General features: G+C 42.6%; 2 protein-coding genes across 2 annotated transcripts; one reads left to right on the top strand and one right to left on the bottom strand.

Moving 5' to 3' along the window:
* The first annotated feature begins 5,767 nt into the window (after positions 1-5,767).
* Positions 5,768-7,765, top strand: LOC131012310 (embryonic protein DC-8). Its single transcript, XM_057940240.1, has 2 exons — positions 5,768-7,248; positions 7,328-7,765. The coding sequence occupies exons 1-2, from the start codon at positions 5,806-5,808 to the stop codon at positions 7,622-7,624; spliced, it is 1,740 nt and encodes a 579-aa protein (XP_057796223.1). The 5' UTR covers positions 5,768-5,805; the 3' UTR covers positions 7,625-7,765.
* A 36-nt stretch (positions 7,766-7,801) lies between these two features.
* LOC131012315 (uncharacterized) lies at positions 7,802-10,472 on the bottom strand. The gene is made up of 7 exons (XM_057940256.1): positions 9,962-10,472; positions 8,933-9,174; positions 8,751-8,847; positions 8,475-8,658; positions 8,295-8,376; positions 8,177-8,222; positions 7,802-8,040 (listed from the first exon to the last, which is right to left on the bottom strand). Exons 1-7 carry the CDS (start codon positions 10,397-10,399, stop codon positions 7,969-7,971), a joined length of 1,161 nt encoding a protein of 386 aa, XP_057796239.1. The 5' UTR covers positions 10,400-10,472; the 3' UTR covers positions 7,802-7,968.
* Positions 10,473-11,651: the final 1,179 nt, after the last annotated feature.

Genomic DNA, 11,651 nt, shown 5'->3' on the forward strand with positions numbered 1-11,651 from the left:
GTCTTCGATGATCATGTTGTGCAAAATGATGCACGAGAACATGATGTCGCTCATCTCCTCCTTGCTCCAAAGGAGCGATGGGCCTTTGACGATTGCCCAACGAGCTTGAAGGACGCCGAAGGCTCATTCAATATTCTTGCGAGCCGCTTCCTGCATCACTTTGAACCTCTTCCCCTTCGGATCCGTCAGATGTATAGGACTCTTCACGAATACAGGCCAATTGTGATAGATGCCGTCAGTCAAGTAGTACCCACTTGTGTAGTAGGTGTTGTTGACTTGATATGTGACCGGCACCCCCATTCCTTGCAGGCGATCGTTGAACAACGTCGAGTTGTTGAGCACGTTGATGTCGTTGTTCGAACCAGGAGTCCCAAAAAAAAATATGTCAGATCCATAGATCTTGCGATGCGACGACTTCGAAGATAATGGTTGGTTCCCCCTGATCGCCACGAGTGTATGCGCCTTGCCATGCCATTGGACAATTCTTCCACGGCCAATGCATGCAATCGAGGCTCCCTAGCATTCCCGGGAAGCCGTGCTTTGCCTCGTGCATTGCTAGAAGCCGTTGGCAATCAGCGGAAGTCGGCCTCCTCAAGTATTCTGGGCCGAAGAGTTGAATAATGGCTCGACAGAATCTGCGCAAGCACTCCAACGAGGTGGACTCTGCAATCTGGAGATACTCGTCGTACTGGTCCGCTGCCCCACCATTAGCTAGCATACGAATAGCAACCGTGCATTTTTACAACGGCGTGAAGCCGGGTCTCCCAAGTGCATCCGTGCGTTGTTGGAAGTATGGATCGAATTGCACAGCATTAACGATACGCAAAAACAACGCACGACGCATGCAAAATCGGCGGCGAAAGACGTCGGATTTTCAGCACAGTAATCCATGTGCAAAAGTAGAGCGCCAGCTTTATGGTCCCGATGAATGTAGGCCTTCTTTGCCACTCTTCGTCGCCGACAACGAGGTTGCTCATCCGGATCACCAATAGCTTGAACAATTTGATTAAATTCTTGCATAAGATTGGAAAATTCTTGAGCACGTCGCTCGTCCTCGTGGCTTAATGAAGAGGAAGACATTTCTTATAGAGAATTTTTGATGTGGAGATGATTTTTAGGTAATGAAATGAATGGAATTAAGTTCGGATATATATATATAGGTAAAGTGAAAAAAAATAGAAACGGCTATACTACCGTTGGCTTCCAACGGATCGAACTAATATATATATATATTTCAAACGGCTAAATTTTTAAAAAATCAGAATTTCCTCCCTTTGCCCCGGGTCTCCAATTCGACACGGCTTCGCATCAGGCCGGCTCTCCAGCGTGGCCACCCTCCCGGCGTCCCGGATCGACGTTCTCTTCGACCCGACGACTGGAGATGCTCTTAACTATTTTTATCTCTGAATGTGTTCCATGTACAGGAAAGATGGATGGATGGATATGGAAGGCGTCTAAGGATGGAATGTACTCAATCAAATCAGCATACTCTGTCATTGCGGTCATCAGAAACGAGCCATTCTCAACAAACGTCTCAAGTGAGGTGTTAGTAAAAGTATGGGACACGCAGGCTCCACACAAGGCGAGAGTGACAGCGTGGAGATGCTTGAGAAATAGGTTAGCGACATGCGATAACCTTACCAAGAGGAGAGTGACGCTGACAGTAGAAGAGGCTTGGTGTAATGCTTGCGTTTCGAGAAAAGAGACGGCAGATCACCTTTTTTTTACTCTGCCCAAAAGCCGAACAGGTATGGAACGCAATTCCAAATTGGATCGGCATCAGCACGGCTAGACCTCATGGTATTGCCCAACAATTCATCATGTTTATACACATTGGAAGAGGAAAGAAGAGTGAGAAGATCCTTAAGGCGCTGTAGATGTGCACAATTTGGCTAATGTGGAAACAACAGAATGAGAGCAGATTTGAAGGAAAGGTTTGGGACGCTCAAAACTTGATCATGGAGATTAAAGGCAGACTATGGAGTTGGAATAAAATTTTCAGGATTGTAGAATCGGATCTGAGTTTTTCTTCTTGGTGCTCTCGTGATTTTTCGCTATTAACATGTACTCCCTCCGTCCACAATTTAATGCCCTATTTGGGTGTGGGCACGGAGACTAAGAAAGCTGAAAAAGGTGATGTGGATGAAATATAAGGGTAGTTGACTAAAGTGATAAAGATAGTTGACTAAAGTGGTAAAGGTGTTGTGAGTGGGTCCACTAGTGATAAAGTGTAGTAAATATAGAATATAAAAATGATAAATGTGTTTTAAGGTGGGTCCATTAGTGGCAAAGGGTAGTAAATATAGAAAAAGAAGAAGAGTAAAAGGGCACAAAAAGCAGAATAGGGCATTAAATTGTGGACAATTTTTAAAGGCAAGTAGGACATTAAATTGTGGACAGAGGAAGTATTAAATTTTAGGTACCACTGGTACCATTGGTTTTCATCAATAAAATATATTTTTCTTGACAAAAAAATAACATTTTTTCTAATCATGCGGAAATTCTATTCGCTCACAGCAAAAAAAAAAAATTAAACATTCCTGAATTTAGGTTTCATTGCCTTCAAAACCAGATTGAGATAAGTAAGACGCGGCAAGAAGAGAAAGTAAATTGGAAGAAAATCCAAATTCAAACCTGGTATACACATCCATCGTAGAAGATAAAAAAAACCATGTAAATAAATTAAATGAGAGCTCTCGAAGAGCGTAGCTAATAAGGAAGAGAGCTTATGAATGGCGGTGAGAGACGGCGGCGAAGCGGCGGAAGGCGTGCGGAAAACGGTGAAGCACTCCGGCAACTCGCCGAGATCGGCAAAGTGCGACTCTTCCTGAAAAAGGCGATAGCTTCCGGCGATCTGCGAGAAACAGGAGAGAGAGAAGAGAAAGAGAAAGGGGAGAGAGAAAGTTTCAGTCGACAGCTTCCGGCGATCTGCGAGAAACAAGAGAGAGAGAGAGAGGAAAGAGAGAGAAGATAATGATAAAGGAGAGACATAGTGATCTGCAAGAGAGAGAAAGATGAGAGAGAGAAGAGAGAGTGCGTAAAAAAGAGAGAGGAGAGAGAGAGATGAGATTTGTGATTTTTTTTTTTAAATGTGTAGTGTATTTGTGATGATATATTAGTGGGTATTTTTTTTAATTTTAATCTTTGGGGTAAGTTTGTTATTTGACATAAAAAGTGGCTATTATTTATTTTTTAAATTTGAATGGGTAAATTTTAATTCTACTATATTAAAGTGGCTAATTTGATGTATTGACTCATAAAATTATAATACATTTACAGCCAAAATTATAATAAAATTCTCATTTTTATTGAATTATAAATATAAATAAATAAATAATAAAAGAATATTAATACTCCATTACATGTACAAATGAATTACAATTTTCAAAATTCAAATTACAATATTGAATAAGTAAACTAAATTTACTACACTAAATTTTCTAAACTACTAAAAATCTGAAATTATTAATTTGAATTTCAACAAACAAAAATTAATTAAAATTGAAAACTGCCGGTTAACCGCTCAAAATCGGTGTTTTTTTGCCTCGACTGCCACCCCTAACCCTTCCCTCTATCCCCTGTCACTTTGCAATCCTATAGGGCCGGCGGTTAATCGTCGATTTTTGATTCGTGAAAATTGGGCTCGTAATTGAACTAGGTGTTTGGCGGTTTCGATTTCGACTTCAATTTTGATCCAAACTGGTTCCGAGCCAATTCGCCCAATTTCAATTAGCCTTCAATATAATTATATGCAACATCATGTTCCAGACTTGTGATAACCCTATACACCACGCTATGATCTCTCAATCATCACATTCGACGACGGCTTTATAGGCTTTATAATAAGAGCTAGCTATTAACTCGGTCCGATCATTCCGAATAATAACATCAATACCAAAACCATGCAAGTTGCTATCAAACGCGACATTTAGGGGTGGTAACACGGTTCCAATTATTAGGTTATAATCGAAACTGAACCGAAAAATTGGTTAATCGGTTAACCGATAATCGAATTTTACCGATTCGGTTCGGTTATCGTTTATGTAATTTTTTGTAAACTGGTTAATCGATTTAACCGGTAACCGACCTGTTAAACCGAATTAACCGGTTTAATAATTAAATAATATATATTTTATTAAGTTGTAATAATACTAATAATTAAAAGAATTTGGGTTCCCATTCCCAGGGAGCAATGATTTCCCCTCAGTTTTAGAATCGGGCTCTGCCTTCTCCTTCGTCCTGTCCATCGAAATTTCTGCAACTCTACGACTGCGAGGGTTAAGGGAAGCGCCGAGCGACGTCGCTTCTCTCCCCCAGTTCCCACCGGCACATCTTACACACGTCGCTGCGTGAGATTTGTCACTGCCTTCCCCCCAGTTCCTCGGCCAATCCACTGGCGATTCCCTTCGGCCTTTGCTCGCCTTCGAGTTCGAGCTCCGGTGGTGGCGGTCCAGCAATCCCGGCGGCGTACATTTGAAAGGTTAGTTCCACTCATTTTTGTACAACTTTATATGTAACCCATTTTCGCACAACTTTAACGTGGGAATGATTGTTTTAAGTAATTTTCTGTTAAAAAGAATGGAATCGTTGATCATTAGTTACTTATCCCTCTAAGTAGGTGAGGATGTGTCTGATTTTAGAATGCTATCCTATATATTGTTCACTTGTTCTTGGTGTGTTGTAGGCCTTTGTGTTGGATTTAATTTGGTTAACCGATTAATCGGTCAATTGAACCGAAAATCGATTCCATTTTCGATTATCATTTTCAGCCTTAATCGATTTCGATTAATCGAAAAATCGGTTCGATTCAATTATAAACCAAATTGAACCGATTACCAGTCGTAGCCGCATCCACATCCATTCTCGATCTGTTCCCTCAGAGGTTTGAATTTGGCTCACCTTTTAATTGAAGTTTATTGTTTCGATACGAAAAGAAATTATTATGAGATATAGATTTATTCAAGTATCATAAAATAACTTGAAATCTTTTGTCCCACTTTAATGTTTCATTCTGTATTGTAGGTTGCTAACAATTCAACTTGTCTCTCTATTTATTTTGAGAAGCGTGCATCTTTTTCTTTTATGATATATAATAATGACATAATGTGCATAAGTTTTTTGCAAATTATTATACGTAGCTTACCCACAAGGAAAGCCTAACCACCGCAATTTCCTTAACGTGGTCTATAAGTCTGTAAACCATAAAAAAAAAAGTAAATAAATGAACTAATAGTCAATAAGTTAAACCAGAAAAAGTGTCTAATAAGTTGCCCTAATAGATAATTTGCTAGTCTGTTGTTTCAGATTTCAAACTCAAATTACATTTCATGTCTAATTTGTGAATATTTTGTAGATCATGGAAAGTAGTAAAATATATTCAGAACACTTTCAATTAGAAGTCATAGCTAGATTTGAGATTTCGCTCATTAGAAAATATAAAAATGAGAAAGAATAAGAAAGAAAAGGAGCGGAAGTGGATAAAACAGAAAAAAGATCCAAATCCAGTATAGGATATAAACCAATTTGACGATTGGTAGACTTAGAAAAGATGAAAAACAAAAATAAAATGATGGAGATGATAACTCAATTCATGCAAGGCGACACGTAAGATTCAACACACACTGGAGGTGATTACTCACACACATCGATCGCTGCACCTTCCGACACGTGGTCTAACAAAGATGACGTATCTTCAAATTTCAACCGCCAAAATCCAAACCTTGGTGCGAAGCCTATTGCTTTTTATAGGAATTCCGGAGCGTGAGAATCAATTCAAGAAATATTTAGTGTTTGGAATTAAAGAGAATGGCGTCGGAGCAGGCGAGGAGAGAGAGTGCGAGGGAGGAGCGTAAGGTGGAGGTAGAGAGAGACCGAGTTCCGAAGATGGCAACTCATTTCGAGTCGCTGGTTGATAAGGCTAGAGACGAGCAGCAGCCTCATCATGGAGAGACAACCATTCATATCGAGGCCGTTCCAGTGAGAGTCGCCGGGATCTCCATTTCCAGCCCCATGGATGCGGAGCCGCGCCAGCCCTCCTTAGAGGAGGTTTCTAGAATGAGGGGGGTGGCGCAGCAGAATTCGGCGGAGGCGATCAGGGCCGCGGAGGAGCGCTACGACAAGGCCAAGAGCGGTGCTGCTGGAGGGATGCAGGCCATGGCGGAGAAAGGCCGGCAAGCGGCCGACAAGACAACGGAGGTGAAGGACACCACGGCGAAGAAAGGCCAGCAGGCTCAAGGTTACACGGCGGAGAAGGCGGCCGATGTCAGGGACGTCCTCTCATCGAGAGGCGGAGCTTTGAAGGACACGGTGGTTGAGAAAAGCCAACAGGCTAAAGATTATGCAGCGCAGAAGGCGGCGGAGGCCAAGGATGTGATTTCTACAAAAGGCCAATCCGCTTCGCAGTTGGCCGCTGAAAAAGCCAAGGCTGCCAAGGATGTGACGGTTGATACGACATTGACGGCGGCACAATACACCGGCCAGAAAGCAGCGGCTGTGAAGGATACCACCGTCGATAAAGCAAAGACTGCTGCACAATACGCCGCCGAGAAAGCAACGGCGGCCAAGGACATGACGGTGGATACGACAAAGACTGCTGCACAATACGCCACGGAAAAAGCAGCGGCTGCCAAGGATACGACGGTTGATACAACAAAGACTGCTGCACAATACGCCGCGGAAAAAGCAGCGGCTGCCAAGGATACAACGGTTGATACAGCAAAGACTGCTGCGCAATACACCGGCGAGAAGGCATCGGCTGCCAAGGATACAGCGAAGACTGCTGCGCAGTACGCGGGCGAGAAGGCCGTGGCTGCCAAGGATACGACGGTTGATACAGCCAAGACTGCTGCACAGTACATAGGCGAGAAGGCGGTGGCTGCAAAGGATGCAACGGTTGAGAGCGGCAAAGGAGCGGCGGGATATGCAGGGAAGGCGGCTGCAGGGGTGAAGGATCAGGCGGTGGTGGCGGGGTGGGAGGCGGCGCGTTTCACCCTTGGGAAGACAGCGGAGGCCACCAAGACGATGGCAGACGTCACGTCTAAGGTGGCGGGGTACACAGGTGATGTAGCGGTGGCGGCTAAGGATAAGGTTGCCGGAGCAGGGCAGGCTGTGGTGGGGTATGCTGGGGAGAAGATCGCGGCTGCCAAGGACACGGTGGTAGCAACTGAAGAGAGCGCGGCAGCTTATGCTGCGAGGAAGAAGGAAGAGGCTAAGAGGGATCTGGAAATGAAGAGATCTTCACCACAAACGGTGATCCATTGCTGTTTGTTTTTTTAATTGAATAAGGGGTGAGAAATGTGGAATGTGTCCAACTTTTGGTTTTGTGCAGGAAGAAAGGAGAGAGACATTCAGCACTGGGGGTGGCGGAGGCCCCTCTGAGGAGCAATGGGGAGGAGAAGAAGAACAATGGCAGCAATGGGGAAGGTCGAAAGGCGAACACTGGCAGCAAGAAGCAGTCGGAGGAGAAGGCGAGCACGAGCTCGGAGGGGGCATCATGCGGGCGATTGGCGAGACTCTAGTGGAGATTGGGCAAACGACCAAGGATCTTGTCTCCGGACAGCATCCTCTACTTGGGAAAGATGATGATGAGAAAGAGACGTATAAAGGGGCTGGCCAAGATATATAGAGACAGAGAGCCATGTTCATGTTTCCCAGATAAAATAAAATATGAGATGCTATGCATCTAGTTGTGGATCTTTTGTGTTTCTGTTGATTGTGTAGGTTAGTTAGTGTGTGGAAATGTACTTCTTCATCAACACATTTTCATGGTTGTAATCTAGTTGTGTGCAAAGTAAGGTAGTTCTTGAGCAACAGATTTTCATTCTATCTTCAATATAACAAAATTTCATGCTTCCATTACACCATTCCAAGATTAAACAAAAAAAGGATTAATCATACTAATAGATTTACATAGTCAACGGAAACAAAGTAGATTCCTCTCCAATTCATGAGCTTGAGACCGAAAATTTCTCATTTAGGTGGCTTTCCCAAACTTGAATTTTCTTGCTCCATGGAAATAATGCAAGCAAGTCTTTCATATACCTAACAACCATATCAAGATCACCATCATAAGTCCAAAATCATGACAATATTGAAAAAGTTGTATTCTTCAAGAAAGCCAATGATACCACAAACTCTCAAGTCTCAACATCTTAACATAAAATGGGGTGTATGATACCTCAGAAAGCTTGTTTTCGTCGTTGGTTGCAGGCGAAGGATCGTACCTGCAACCATTACAAATTTTATCACAGTCCAAAAACATCAACTGCAAAAATTTTAACTTACTTTGATCTTACCATTCACGAGGAATACCAGCTACTTCTCGAGCTGAATGGTTGAAAGGGCCTTTGATCTCTACATTATACTCTTTCAGAATATCTGCTCGACAAGGGGCATTCCGATGTTAGTGTTATTTACATCTCTCTCTCTCTCTCAAATCAATTATGATACTACTAGTAACAGAGAATAATGCTCGCCTGTGAAAGCAGAGGCGGGGGCACGGCCCAGTTTCTGGCAAATGGAGACGAACCAGTAAACACCAACTGCGACATGGGCAACTTCTTCATCGGCTATCTTTGCAACGATGTTTGAGGTTCGATGATCCCCAAAGCCGGTCAGTTTATTGACAAGTCGAGGTCCAGCATCTAGTCCTCTGGCTTCCTGCAATAACAAATTAGGGCTTTGTTTACTTTGATAGATCATGCAATGTGCTTTAATGGATAGAAAATGATCATGGGATATCCAAATGGTACCTGAACTAATGGGATGCATGCAAGCCGAGCTGCAACATTGTTTGATGATTTTTCACATTCAGCCCACAAAATACCATGAGCTGGCATGTCGCCATAGCTACGTGGAGACGAACTCGGAGGTCAGTGGGGGAAGAAAATAAAGGCAGTACTACTAAGGCCTCAAGCTTGACCCATCGAATTACCTAAATCCAAGCTCTGCAAGTCTTTGTGAACACCAAGTGAAATGCCGACTTTCATCATCAGCTACATGAGCAAAGTCTGCGAAGAACCCTTCACCAAGAAGTTCAATGTATGGTGAAAACCGAACAACAGTATCCCATGCAAGATCGATAGCGTTTAGCTCAACATGAGCGAGGTTATGAAGCATGTAGGCGTTGAGAGGCAGACCCGAACTCTTTGGCGAGGGAATGTCTTTTGGGGAAACCTGGACTAAAGATATGCCATGAGTCAATGAGGGTATAAGCATACATAGATGAACATCTACGAAAACTAAGAGCAGCAAGTAACATTTGATTTCAGTTTCTCTTCCTGCTCGACAAAACAAAGCAGATCCAGATTCATCATAGTGTTTTAGGGAAATTTGAGAGCATATCTCAAAACCAAGCAAGCAACATTTTCACTTCATTTTCTCTTCCTGGTTGATAAACTAAACAGATCAAGATTCATATTAGTATTATTTTGGGGGAAGTTGAGATCAAGAGTTAAAATATGCCAAATCTATCGCCCTATATGTCGGCGAATACAGTGCGAAAATAGTCTTATCGGATCCATACACATTCTGAGCTTGCATTAAAGGAAAAGCAAGAAAATAAGCTACTTCAATTTATTCACTTGCATAAATGATGCATGAGCACATAAGTGAGGGAAAATTTGTAGAAAATACTAACAATTTCCATCAATCTACAGCTTATGTTACTTCAAGAACAAATCATTCGATCTGAAAACAATTGAGGAAGAACATAAGGTAAATTTTGGGAACTCTGCATAAGCTTGAGTCTCATGGCCAAGTATGCCAAAAAAAAAAAAAAAGAGAGCAGAAATTCATCAATAGCAAATCCTCCATACGAAATTGGATAAAATCTTCAAATTTTCAAGCGAGACATCACACCTACAATTCGAACAACCTAAAGCTTCTGTAAAATGAAGAAAAAAGCATTCATAAATCCATAACATTGCAGAAATCAAACGCCTTGATAAGTGAAGCAACATACCAATAGGGGTTTGGCAGGGCGAGCAGGCCTGGAAGGGGCATTTGAGACTCCAATCGGAAAACCCTGACGCCGCCATTTGGCGTAGGCAGCGTGAGAGAGATTAGCTTTTGCGATGGGGTCGGGGGTGGAGAGAACAACACCCGCTATTTCCGCCAGAGAAGAGCAAGAACTGAAGTCAGGAGATGATAGAGCGTGTTCAATTTCATTAAGCTGCTGAATCGGGCCGTTCGGGCCCCAATGGCGGTCGCGGTTGAGCGGGCTGCGCCGCCACTGGTGGAGGCCGGACCACTGCGGCTGGTGGTCGAGTGGGGGATAGTCGATGGACGTGAGGGAGCAAAAGCATCGGTGGTGCGTCGGCGGCGGCGCTGGTTTGCGGCGGAAGATGACTCTGTGTACGGCTGCGGAGAGCATCGCCCTCGACTTCAGCTGCTGCAACATTACAAATTTAAAACAATTTTCATTTATTTCACATTTTTCACTTTTCTTTATTTCGATACAAAAGAAACAAACAAAACAAATTTGGATATAATCGTTTATTTCTTTCAAGTTATTATAAATAAAAGGGGTTAATGCCCATAAATCCTTTAACTATTAGGGCTTTCGCGTTTTGCATCACTTATAGAATTTCAGCCACAGTATATCACAATTAAACACCCGATCGATTTTTGCATCCTATTTAGTTCTCCGGCGAAATTCAAGCTGACTAGGCAGCCGGACATATCTACGTGTCATTTATTTCCGATAATTAAAGCGACGTCGTTTTGCCTCTTGTCGAATTGATAATAGTAATCACCAAACGACGTTCGTATCCTTGTAATTAAAAATAAGAACCCTAATTTTTTAACTAGGGCTCATTTGTGTTTTATTATACATTTCCGAAGAGCCCCAATGAAAATCATCAATGGAGAATTCATCGACCTTCTCGCAATCGTCCCCCAAGGTGCGTCGTAAACCCGGAAACACCAATAACCCCCAAGGTGAGTTGAGGTGCGACCACGATCTTCCAGTGGAGCATTTCACATCCAAGACCGAGTTGAACCCTTTTCGGAGGTTTTACTGCTGCCGAATTCATGAAATTGAAGATTGTGGTGTTTGACAGTGGATAGATCCGGAGCTCACTTCGCACTACAAGGGCTGTTTCCACAATTTGCAGGTTCAAAGGAACAGAGCCCGTCAGCTTCTTGACATAAATGGCATGAGGGCACAAGTGAAATCATTGATGTTGGAAGCTTCTGCGTTGAAGGAAGAACTTGCCCTTCAAATTGAAGCCTTTAGAGAGCTCAAGAAGCAGAATGCTGCAATGGAGGTGATGATGGCCAAATTGCACAGGAAGAATAGGATTTTCTTGTTGTTCTTGTTATTGTTGGGTGTGTGGATTTATCTCTGAACAAATAGTGGGTTTTAAGCATTTCAAGTAGTAGGGTCCTGTATTATTAGTAAATGTAGTAGGTTAGAAGCATTTCTATTTCAAGTAGTATGTAATGATTGATCTATGTTCTTATGAATGAACAAATTTTTCAATGAACAAGATATTGTGGATGAACAAAATGATTTTCTTCATATATGAACTTCAGATCATGTACTACCATCTAGTCCAACATAATGGCAGTTTTAGCATCACAAAAAACTAACAGATTGTTCAAAAAATCACCACCAGGTCCTATTGTACCAAACATTACAAAATAAGTTC

This window comes from Salvia miltiorrhiza, chromosome 2 (assembly GCF_028751815.1).
Source record: "Salvia miltiorrhiza cultivar Shanhuang (shh) chromosome 2, IMPLAD_Smil_shh, whole genome shotgun sequence".
Taxonomy (NCBI): Eukaryota; Viridiplantae; Streptophyta; class Magnoliopsida; order Lamiales; family Lamiaceae; genus Salvia; species Salvia miltiorrhiza.